The sequence below is a fragment of the Dendrobates tinctorius genome, unplaced genomic scaffold, assembly GCF_039654945.1.
Source record: "Dendrobates tinctorius isolate UK_male_01 unplaced genomic scaffold, ASM3965494v1 ptg000377l, whole genome shotgun sequence".
In the NCBI taxonomy this organism is placed as follows: Eukaryota; Metazoa; Chordata; class Amphibia; order Anura; family Dendrobatidae; genus Dendrobates; species Dendrobates tinctorius.
In genome coordinates this window covers 2,794,427-2,807,036 of record NW_027362043.1, presented here as the reverse complement: position 1 = coordinate 2,807,036, position 12,610 = coordinate 2,794,427, and the positions used below count along the sequence as shown (strand labels likewise).

Below are 12,610 nucleotides of genomic sequence, written 5' to 3'. Positions count from 1 at the left end.
ACTCGAGCACCTTGGCATTTAGTCTTGATGCCATCAGATCCACGTTCGGAGTCCCCCAGCGATGCGAGCCTGGGAAGACGAATCTTGCAGGTGGTGGTAACGCATCTCTAGGCGGCTGGTGCGTGAGGTTTTGGTCTGTCCTGTCAGTTTCCCACCCAGGGACTACTTTAGGACATCCCATGGTCCTGTGTCCCCCAATGAGGTGAAACATGGATTTTTGTGTACTCACTGTAAAATCCTTTTCTCCAAGCCACTCATTGGGGGACACAACACCAACCCTGTTCACCTGATGATTTGAGTATGATCTTTGGTGTGACGTTGGTATACTCTTAAATATTCTTGTTTTCCTACTGCTTGTCACAAAACTGTTTCAGCTGGAGCCAGTGTGTGGTGTATACGGCAGAGGAGCTAATTTTTTTGTCTACTTAGTGGCAGCAGCATAACACCATGGTCCTGTGTCCCCCCCAATGAGTAGCTCGGAGAAAAGAATCTTACGGTGAGTACACAAAAATCCATGTTTTCTGTCAGTAAACGAGGGGTACCAACAATTTTGATCACGTATGTAATTGATGCAAAAGGAGCCCCGACCAAGTATTCAGCGCATTTACTGACGACACATTTCAGTAGGCCAACATTTCAGATTTTTTTAAATTCATTTTTCAAGCTGATGTTATCAGGTTTTCTAATTTACTGAGATAATGACTTTTGGGTTTTCATTGGCTGTAAGCCATAATCATCAACCCTAACAGAAATTAAACTCCCTATACCTTACATTATGGCATTCGCCTAATATTCCAAGTATGAACCAACTATTAACTAAAATTGATCAACTGTATCATACCGAAGAATTGGCAGCACTTTCACATAGCTTTTCCTCCTTTTCGCATGTCTGGAGTCTCTGGGTTTCATATAGGAAATCAGATAAATTTATTTCCATGTGTGCACCCGATACCTCACCTTGATTTATGGACATGACCAATATACTTGCAGACCACTTTCCCCCTCCAACTCCCCATTCCCCCCAACTCTTCTTAGTTCCCTCCTACGGTTTACCCACCCCTCCCTTTGTGCTCTGATTCAGCTCTTTGATAGCTATTCACCTCACCAGAGTGTTTTTTCTTTGAACATCAGAGCTTTAGTTCTATTCTAATGTATGTTTGTTGTTAATAATCGAGAATCATTCACTTATAATATCCATTTTTCGACGATGTTGTGTGCATTTTCATCACTATAGGCTGGTCATTTAATAGATATCAGTATCTTCAAGACCTATGCAACCTGTTGAACATTGTACTGTTTGCTTTTTTTGTATTTGATTGTATTGATGGATCTGTTTGCACTGCTGTCATACTTCCATTGATTCTCAATAAATAAAACATTGAAAACAAAACCTTAAGGCTATGCGCCCACGTCGCGTTTTTCACGCGATTTATTCCTGAGCAGAAACGCATGCCCTTGAAATGGAAAACGCATGCGATTTTTGACACGCGTTTTTGACGAGATTGTCAAGTGTTTTTGCATGCGTTTTCGCCCATATAATGGATGGTATGCGGAATCGCGGGCGATTCTGCAAAATTAATGAACATGCTGCGTTTTTTACCGCTAAGCGTTTCCGCAGCGGTAAAAAACGCACCATTGGCACAACATGTGCGTTTTCTATTACAAATCCATTGGATGCATTTTTTAAGCGTTTCCGCGGCAGAATCGCGCGTTTAAAAACGCAGTGGAAACGCTTAAAAATCGCATCGTGGGCACACAGCCTAACAGAAATAAACACTTGAAATAGATCACTTTGCACTGTGTAATGGCTCTATATAATATGAGCTTCACTTTTTGTATTGGAGAACTGAGATTAACTTTTTGATATACTAATTTTGTGAGAAGCACTTATATTTCTATGGTTACTGAAGAACAATTATAACCATTTAATACGTTTGTGCACTTTTACTGACACATCAAGTTTATGCAAAAGTATGAAATGGTTATAATTGTTCTTCAGTAACCATAGAAATATAAGTGCTTCCCCCAAAATTAGAATATCATCAAAAAGTTAATTTCAGTTCTCCAATACAAAAAACACTTATATTTCTATGGTTACTGAAGAGAAATCATTGAAAAATGATTTTAAAATCCGAAATGTTGGCCTAGTGAAATGTAGCGTCAGTAAATGCACTGAATACTTGGTCGGGGCTCCTTTTGCATCAATTTCACACGTGATCAAAATTGTTGGTACCTCTCGTTTAATGACAGAAAACATGGATTTTTGTGTACTCACCGTAAAATCCTTTTCTCGGAGCCACTCATTGGGAGACACGACCATGACAGATGTAACGCTTGCATATCCGTGAATAATACCTTCTGTTGAGTTCTGGGACGTTTCTGGTATATTTCTAATGTGCAGAAAATTTGTGTAAAAGCTGCACTTGAGAAGATGCACTCAGACTGAGGTCAGAGATCTCTTGGTCTAAATTTATACACCTGTATAGTCAACCATGTTAAACGGAATGTCTTTATCCATTTTTATTATCATAAACTGAGAACCATTTTATTTTTGTGGAAAAATCTTTTATCTTTTTGGTTCTACTTTCAACAGGTTTATATCCAGAAAGAAAGAGGAGAAATGTTGGGTGTGGCTGTCGTGGAGTCAGGTTGGGGATCCCTACTCCCTACTGTAGTCCTTGCCAATTTAATGCATGGAGGGCCAGCAGAGCGCAGTGGAGAACTGAGCATTGGGGATCATTTGACCAGCCTGAATGGCACAAGTTTAGTTGGACTTCCTTTTTCTACATGTCAGGGATTAATTCGGGTAAGAAACTGTTACAGAAAAAGGTCCTTGTCATTAACTGTAGGAGAATGGAAGAATATGTTAGCGTGGTATAACTGCGTCACATGAAAACTAAAAGTAGTGTTGCATATCCCAGATCAGACTTTTCATTTAGGATGACCGCATGCACGGAAATGCATGTTGAGCAGCGAGCCACCCTGCAAGTGTAGTGTCCATGAAACCTATCAGCAAGTTTACATTATTACAAATCTGAAATTTATCCATCAGGTTCGTATTACAAATATTTGAGGAATACTATCTGCAACACTGAGTAAAACCGGCTTCACTAATAGTGGTTTTGGATTTTCTTTTATTAAGAACTCATGCAGACTTCCATGCAAATTGGTCCAACCTCTGACCACAATACGTGGACTGGCCTCTGTGCTCCCGACCCCAGCATGACAGCCTCATAGATATACAACAAGCAGTCCTGCTCCGGTTAGGAGACTGGTGGCAAATCTGTGCATTGTGGTCTGATAGCGTACCGATATACACAGATGTTAGCATGAGCCTTTATTCTATTAGGTGGGACAGAATATGTATTGTCAATAACTTAGATTTGCTTATGACACTGTCCAATTTTCATCCATATTGCTATTCGTATTCAGAGTTCCATCCATATGTCAGTTTTTACATCTGTGTGGCATCTGTATTTATGCATCAACAGTTGCAATGGCAATGTATATTGTGGCTTGCGAAATTATTCCCCCATCCCCTTTGATTTTTCAACTATTTTTTGTTACATTAGAATCTGTTTTAAAAAAATTTTAGGACTATTTAGTGCTGATTAATCACACACGAATCGGATTAGTTGGTAAAGTGAAAAAAATATAGACTTAAAGTTACGTAAACAAATAACTAAAAATTAGCATGTGCATATGTATTCACCTCTTTTGCAATGAAGCCCCTAAAAATTTCTGGTGCAAGCAATTGCCTTCATAAGTCAAAGGCCACAGAGCCTGCAACACCATTAAGCAAGAGGCACCACTAACCAAACAACACCATGGAGACCAAAGAGACTGCAACAACTTTACCCTGACTTTTTGGAGACGTACAAGTCATGGTTGGGTTATTTTTTTTTAAAAAATCCCAATATCTGACGATCCCCGCTGCACCATCAAATAACATGCTACCACAACAAACATCCAAAAGTCTCAGCCTGGGCAAGGATGGCATTAATCACAGAGGCAGCACAGAGACCAAAGGTAACCATGAAAGAGCTAGAGAACTCCCAAGCAGAGACTGGAGTATCTGTCTATATAACCACAGTAAACTGTACTCTCCGTAGAGGTGGCCTTTATGGAAGAGTGGGCAGAAAAATCCTTTACTTGTACACAAAAATTGTAAGACTTGTTTTGAGTTTGCCAAAAGACATGTGAAAGACTCCTCAAATGTATGGAGGAAGGTACTGTGGTCAAATGAGACCAGAATTTAACTTTTTGGCCACCAAGGTAAACACTGTCTGGCGCCAAACCAACACAGCTCATCACCGAATAATGCCATCCCCAGAGTGAAGCATGGTGGTGGCATCATGCTGTGGGGATGTTTCTCGGCAGCAGGGACAGGAAAATGGTCCAAATTGAGGGGAAGGTGGATGGTGCGAGTACAGAGATATTCTTGAGCAAAACCTGTTTCAGTCCATCAGTGATTTGAGACTGGGACGGAGGTCACCTTCCAACAAGACAATGATCCAAAGCATAGTGCAAAAGCAACACTCAAGAGTTTTAAGGGGAGCATGTAAATGTTTTGAAGTGGCCTAGTCCAAGTCCAGACCTTAAACCAATTGAGAATCTGTGATATAAGGGTATCAGGAGAAAATAGACCACATAATTTGTTGTGCAATTTCTCCTGAGTTCGCAGATAACCGGTATGTGGAGGAAAGCTGCTTTTGGAGACTCCCTAATGTACCTAAACAGTGGAAACACCCCCCCCCCCCCAAATTCTAACTCCAATCCCAACATAGCCCCAACCGTAACCCTAGTGGAAAAATGGAGATAAATATTTTTTATTTTATTATTTTTACCTAACTGGACACCGGAGCTACCAGGGGACCCCATTTCTTTCTCTTCTGATGTACTAGATCACATCATAGGAGAGAGAAATTAAATGGGAAATCTAACTTTTTTTTTTTTTTTTTTGCATCGCCGTTATTCCGTGAATATCGGTGATCTCAACACTGGGGTCTGTAAAAAAAAAAAAATTGACCCGAATCATGCTCTTTGGGGTCTCTGCTACCCCCAGAGAACTTCTGATGCTGCGGGGGGTGCTATGAACTTATTTCTCAGCGCCGTTAGAAAGCGGCGCTGAGGAATAATTACTCTTCTGCCGCTGTTCAAAGGCGTATCGGCCGTCGTTAAGGGGTTAACATTCGTCAGTGTGTTGTTTAAATCAGATTGTTTTAATTGTATAAATCCAACATTTTACGTTTTTCCTTACATGCAATATAACAAAATATAATGTGCTGAAAATGAAAACTCAAGCAAAAAATAAAAGCAAACCCTATTTGAAGGGACCATATTGAAGTTGTAAACACAAAAGTACCGTTTATTGCCAAGGGTGGTTTGCACATTAATGAAGGGGCCAATTTTTTACAATTCTGACCATTGTCCCTTTATGAGGTAATAACTCTGGAAGGCTTCAACGGATCCTGGTGATTGAGTTTATTTTTTCAAGACATATTGTACTTGATGTTAGTGGTAAAATTTCTTTGATATTATTTGTGTTTATTTGTGAAAAAAAAACAGAAATCTGTCAAATTCGGAAAATTTCACAATTTTCAAACTTCGAATTTTCATGCCCTTAAATCAGAGTTATGTCACACAAAATAACAAATAACATTTCCCGCATGTCTACTTTATATCAGCACAATTTTGGAACCAAAATTTTTATTGTTAGGAAGTTATAAGAGTTAAAATCTGACCAGCGATTTTTTTTGGTGGGGGGGGTGGACCACATCACATTACATTACATTTGAAATTACTTTTAGGGGTCTGTATGATAGAAGATGCCCAAAAGTGACACCATTCTAAAAAAAAAAAAACCTGCACCCCTCAAGGTTTGGCTCAAAACCACTTTCAAGAAGTTTATTAACTCTTCAAGAGCTTCACATTTTTGAAATGTGGACAAAAAAATGAACATTTGACTTTTTTTTTTTTTTCACAAAAAATAGACCTCAGATCCAATTTTTATTTTGACAAGGGTTACAGGAAAAAGTGGACCCCAAAATTTGTAGTGTAATTTCTTCTGAGCATGCTGATACCCTATATGAGGGAGAAAACCACTGTTTGGGTGCACGGCAGAGCTCGGAAGGGAAGGAGGAGCGCCATTTGACTTTTTGAATGCAAAATTTGGTGGAACAATTGGCGCATTTGGAGACTTTCTGATGTGTCTAAACAGTGAGCATCCCCATGCTGTAGAAACTGTCAGCTCTGCACTGACAGAGATACTTGCTCATCATGCATTGCACATGATCAGCATGTTTCCTAGCTCTGCTGACTCGGATATCGTCATAGCTACATCCGGTCACCATGGCAGTGATCGGGACCCTGCGTCACGCCTCGGGGTCTCCGAACCAAAGGCAGAGGAGCTGACAACAGTCTGCCGGCACCCGGAATGCTGCGATCATGTTCAATCTCAGCATTTTGGGGGCTAAAGTGCCGGGAGCGGTCTACTACTGCTCCTGGTACTTAGTGCGGGTGTCGGCTGTCGAAATTAACTGACACCCGACGGCGTTCGCCCGCACACCACCCGTGTGCGCGGCCGATCATGCAGACGTAATTATCTGTACATGGTCAAATAGGCCCAGGTGCCATGGATGGATTATTGCGTCTAATGTCAGAAAGGGGTTAAATGTTATCTGTCATCAGGTTTTTGCTACCTCATCTGAGAGCAGCGTAATGCAGGCAAAGAGAAGCTGAATCCCACCATGCGTCACTTGGATTACTGGGTGCAGCAGTTCTGACACAGTCAGAGCTTTTAGATTTAGAATGAAGCAGAGCTGAGAAAGCCGCCCCGGCCCACACCAGGCTCTCCATGTACAAAGTCCATAGACAGTGAGCTGCTTATCAAAGGGGGGGACGTTGCTGGATTAGTGTAGCCCGGCAATGTTAATCTCTTTGTGATAAATCCTTCACAGTTAGTAGCACGCACTTAGACAAGTGACACATCCATGAATTCTGTGTTTCAGCCTCTGTCTCCCGCTGTCCTCAGATTACATAGCAAAAACCTGCTGACAGATTCCCTCTTCCGCATCTATCAGCACAGTGAACCACCCCCCCCCCATCCATATAATGCATAATTTGATCTACAGACATCATTATAAAAAGGTACATAAATACATCCGCTTTCATTATTCAGAACTCAAACTGGCATACATGATCAACGCCATATAGATTAAAACATGGCGCAGTATAGGGGAGCTGAAATTTTCATTCTAAATTGATCTGGTGGCTCTACCTGTTCTTATAGCCCACACCTGAGCGATGTTTCGAGGAACCTCCCTCTTTTTCACGCCTTGAATAGTGCAGTGCCGACTGTAAGTCAGTGTCAGTGTTCCCGATACAAAAAATTGCTGTAACTGTGAGGCAAGGAATTAGGAAGTGTCAGACCACAAGTGTCTCTTCCCTGCTGTAGCTTTTCTAATTGAATGCTAGCATGTTGCACACATCCTCCATACAATATGCTTTTCTAAACCAGCCCTGTCTGACATTCCTTTTTCAGGAACTAAAGAGTCAATCCCAGGTGGTGCTCAGCATTGTTCGCTGTCCACCAGTGGTTACAGCTATTATCCAGAGGCCTGACACGACCTACCAGCTAGGCTTCTGTGTAGAAGATGGAGTGGTGAGTGACAAGTGGGTTTGAAGAATGAGGCCGGTGTCCCACTTGCAACTGCAATGTGAGAAACTCGAGCCTCAATACCCGTCCCTGCAGCCGGCGGTTCGGACCAGAGCGTTCAGCTGCATAGAAATACATGCAGCCTCACACTCCGGTCCCTAGTGCCGGGTATTGAGGCAAGAGACTCGCGCAAGTTTCTCACATTGCAGTTGCAAGTGGGACACAAGCCTAAATGTTAAACTGAAAGTAGTTCTATGTCATCCATGTCTGCCTGTACAGATCTGTAGCCTCGTACGTGGAGGCATTGCTGAACGAGGAGGTATCAGAGTGGGGCATCGGATCATTGAAATAAATGGCCAAAGTGTGGTGGCCACAGCTCATGATAAGATCATCCAGACCCTGTTAGATGCTACAGGAGAGGTAAGAACCTGCTAGCGAATTATCAGATCAAACCATTTTGGATTATGAGTTCTGATAACATGCCTCTACCTACAGGTCCACATAAAGACCATGCCAGCCTCCACTTACAGACTGCTCACCGGACAGGAGAGCCCTGTGTATCTCTGAAGAATTGTCTCATTTTTATTTCTACAGACTTTCCATGTCCTGCTGGAAAACAATCTTCAAATGCCAAGGGTATTTTGCTTCCCACAGCCATGTTGTGCCTATACGTCTACATGGATAGTTGCCAAGTAGATTTGACATTTTTTTTCGGGTATCAGTATTTCTACTTCATATCTTCTGTTTTCATTTTTGTGAGCGAATATCCTGGAAATAAACCTCTGAATGCTTGGTGGAATTCTGTAGGAAGAGGCAATCTCCTGTGAGTAGAATGATTGAGGCATAGGGGCAGCTTTGCACCTGTATATTCAGGTTGCCTCCCAAAGAAATATTATTTTTATTGTAAATGGATTATTAAAAGGACTTCAGAACAACACAAGTGACGATGTGCAACAATTGCTGCAGCTAACATATCGAATTGTACAAGACAGATATGCTCTATCTTCCTGAAAGATGGCTTGGAATAAAGGAACCCTGCTGCCCGGCTCCGCTTAATAGTTGTTCTGCAGCTGGCATTTGGACTTTGGGTTCATCCACCGATGTAGCTTCCACTAAACAGAAGCGAATGTAACAAATCTGATTGCTTGTCTTGTGTGTACCGTACAATGTAACTGGTTTGTGCCACTAAATAGGTTTTCGAATGTTTGTAAAACCAAGGCTGTGTTCACATGTTGCATCCAAAACTGCCAACATACAGATCAGGACGGTTTTCAAATAGACTGAAGATAAAGCCGTTTTGACATTTAAAGGGTTTGCGTTAGGCCGGGATCACACGTGTGAGGAATACCGCCGAGTCTGCTGCCGGCACTCGGGGGGATCAGAGCATGCGGCTGAGTGCCTGCGGCAGTGCAAGGTATTAACATGAGAGACTTGGCAGTATTCCTCGCATGTATGATCCCGTCCTCAAAATAAGAATTCTTTGACTTCAAAGGCTCACGTTGCGTGAAAACAACTCAAGCTTTGCTTGCCCTCCCCTGCTTCAACACCAATCCTTGTTTCAGCTGTATGAAAAATGCTGCAGCTAATCCCTGGGGTCAGTGGCTTGCAGATGGGCATGACAATGGTGCTGGTTGCAATGTGAGAACACAGTCATAAGTGATCGGGACACTTAGGGATTTACTGCTTACTGGTTTTAGTTGGAAGAGTTATGGGAAGCCTTGTCTATGGGAAAAGTGCAATAACGAAACTGAAGCATTGCTGGCTCCAATATTCAGGGAAAGCCTTTCCTGCACTGTGTATATTTTCGGACTCATTTCTAACATGGATAAATGGCTACATACATTGTTTACTATTTTTATTAAATATGATTGCATAAGTACATGCCTTGTGATGTAAAACACTTTTGGTGCATTCTTTAGTCAAAGTGGAGAAAAAAATATACATACTACAAAAACTTTTTTTTTTCCTTTTTCACTTTTGGCCCTTATACGTTTTACATTTGTTGGGAGTGTTCGCATTTATACAGGTAGTCTTCGTCTCCTTTACTGCATCACTTTTGGCCCTTCTCACAATGCACTTTTTTTTATTGTGTTAGAAATAAACCATTGCGGCAGTTTTTTCACTCCTAAAAGCTGGAAAAAAAACTGTTTTGTACAAATAACAGCACGCTGAGCTTTTTGTTCTGGGAATAAACTCCATGAAAATGAATTTGGGCCCATTGGGTGCCACTGTCATTCAGCATGCACAAGATCCAGTGCTGATGTTATTTTTACATTTCTGTATGCAGAGGTTCACACTTTTGTACAGTGACCGTCTGCCAATGACTACACGATAGGCAGTTTGCGGATTTGTACAATTTAATTTTATACATAACTCTTTTCCTGTCACCATGCATGCAATGTAAATCTACTACCCCTGCATTTGACAAAGTGTGGAATAATGGTGGAAACAAAGGTATTTCAAGAAATGCTACAATATTATCCCTGCTCTAAGGTAATTAAATATGTGTTACTCAAATACACAGTGGGCCAAAACTAAAAACTTGGACAAACTCATAGACCAACCTTAATGTTTATAACATTAAACATGAGAGAAAAAGGGGAGGGAGAAAAATGGGTTGGAGGAATCTGCTCAGGGTAGGGAGAAACCCAATCCTGCAGAAGTTAGGTTTATGGGGATGGTAGTTAGAACGAGACATGATGTCCCAGATGTGCTATATTGAATTGAGAACTGCGGAACGGGCAGGCCAGTCCATAGCATCAATGCCTTCATCATTCAGGAACTGTTAGCACTTGAACCACATTAGGCCTAGCATCGTCATGGACCAGAAGGAACCCAGGGCACCTGCAAATGGTCTCACAATGGGTTTGAGGATATCATACCGATACCTCTGGCTAGCACATGAAGGGCTGTGTGGCCCTCCAAAGAAATGCCTCCCCACATCATTACTTACCCACTGCCAAATCGGTCATTCTGGAGAATGTTGCAGGCAGCAGAATGTTCCCTATGGCGTCTCCAGACTGTCAAGTCTGTCACACGTGCTCAGTGTGAACTTGCTCTCATCCGTGAAAAGCAGGGCGCCAATGTCAAATCTGCCAATCTTGTGTTCTCTGGCAAATGACCATTGCCCTGCACGTTGTTGGACTGTAAGCACAACACCTGCTTGTGAAGGTCAGGCCATCATATCACCCTCATGAAGTCTGTTTCTGACAGTTTGAGCAAACATGGATATTAGTGGGTCCCTGGAGGTCCTTCTGCAGGACTCTGGCACTGTTCCTCCTTGCACAAAGGAGATAGCGGTCCTGCTGCTGGTTTGTTGCTCGCCTACTGCCCCCTCCATGTCTCCTAGTGTACTGGCCTGTCTCCTGGTCTCTGCCTCTGCTGCATGCTCTGGACACTGTGCTGAGAGACATCTACTCTTCTTGCTACAGCTTGCTCTGATGTGCCATCCTAGATGAGCTGCACTACCTGAGCAACTTCTGTGGGTTGTAGACACCACCTCATGCTACTGTACATTACCTGTAAGGGTGAGAATAACGTCAACCAAAAAGGATGAGGACAGAGAAATGGTCTGTGGCCACCCCCTGCAGAACCACTCTTTTTATAGGGAAAAAAGATGATTTTGCCAGCTTACCTGCAGTATTACAGCCAAATGGAGCCTGGATATGCATCCTGACTCGAGATGTTCGGGTCCGGCCGAACAGTTAAAGAGAACAGTACACGGATTCTTCACTTGAACATCCAGTGTTTGACACGCTGTCACGTGCATGACAGTGCAGCAAACACTGCTTCTGATCGGTGGTATAATTACTGCCGGTCATACAGTCGCAGTTCCCACGCTGTTTAATGGCAGCGTGAGCCCGCAGCTGTGATCGGAGGTATAAAGGTTACCTCCGGCCACTTGTGTGGGCTGATGGGACTAATGCTCCCATCAGCCTTCGCCTGCTGCCGCTAATAACAGTGAGAGCGGAAGCAGCTGATGGGAGAATTCATGAACTGGAGCCTGCACTCTTACTAAATAATTTAAAAAAAAATTAAAAACCCAGGGTGGGTTCTCTAGTATTTTTAATAACCAGCCAGGCAAAACTGACAGCTGGAGGCTGCAACCCTCAGCTGCCAGCATTAGCAAGGTTGGTTATCAAGAATAGAGGGGTCCCCACGCTGTTGTTAACTTTTAAATATTGAAATAAAAAATGGGGTCCTCACTGTTTTTGACAACTAGCCTTGCTAAAGCAGACAGCTGGGGGCTGTAATTCTCTGGCTGGTAAGAGGCCATTGATATTTCCCCCCCCAGCCTAAAAACAGCAACCCGCAGCCACGCAGAAAAGGCACATCCATTAGATATGCCAATTCTGGCAATTTGCCCGGCTCTTCCCACTTGCCCTGTAGCGGTGGCAAGTGGAGTTCATATTTGTGGTGGTGATGTCACCTTTATATTGTCTGTTGACATCAAGCACTCCACTTGGTAATGGAGAGACATCTTAGACACCTATCCATTACTAATCCTATAATTATATTGTAAGTAAACACACCGCCAGAATAAAGTCCTTGAACCCCTTTCCGACATGTGCCATAATACGCACATGTCTGATTCTCCCTTTTTGGTGCGGGTTCTGGCGCTGAGCCTGCACCTTTACGGGCACGTGACAGCTGATCTATACAGCTGACGTGCCTGCAACAGCTGTGAACTAGCTAAATGCCACTGTTAATCTCTGACAGCGGCATTTAACTCGCGCTTACAGGAAGCGCATCACTGGCTCTGTCCATTGTTGACCCCTGTCACATGATTGCAGGTCACCGATGGGTCGGCATGACATCCAGAGGTCTGCAGCAAACCTCTGTGGTTGTCATTGCCATCGCCTGTGGGTAGTAGAGGCGTTCAAATTACTGCAGCTTCTAGTGTCCCATGGAGACTATTGATGCATGCAAAAATGTTTTAAAAAATTAAATATT

At 42.7% G+C, this 12,610-nt stretch overlaps 1 protein-coding gene across 1 annotated transcript in view; it reads left to right on the top strand.

Annotated features, from left to right (window-relative positions):
• Positions 1–9,536, top strand: part of APBA3 (amyloid beta precursor protein binding family A member 3) — a 73,278-nt gene extending 63,742 nt beyond the window's left edge. Inside the window, exons 7-10 of the mRNA XM_073563026.1 lie at positions 2,594–2,806; positions 7,544–7,663; positions 7,937–8,077; positions 8,153–9,536. Coding sequence (XP_073419127.1) covers positions 2,594–2,806; positions 7,544–7,663; positions 7,937–8,077; positions 8,153–8,224 — 546 coding nt within the window. The 3' untranslated portion in view covers positions 8,225–9,536. The remainder of the gene's footprint in view (positions 1–2,593; positions 2,807–7,543; positions 7,664–7,936; positions 8,078–8,152) is intronic.
• Positions 9,537–12,610: the final 3,074 nt, after the last annotated feature.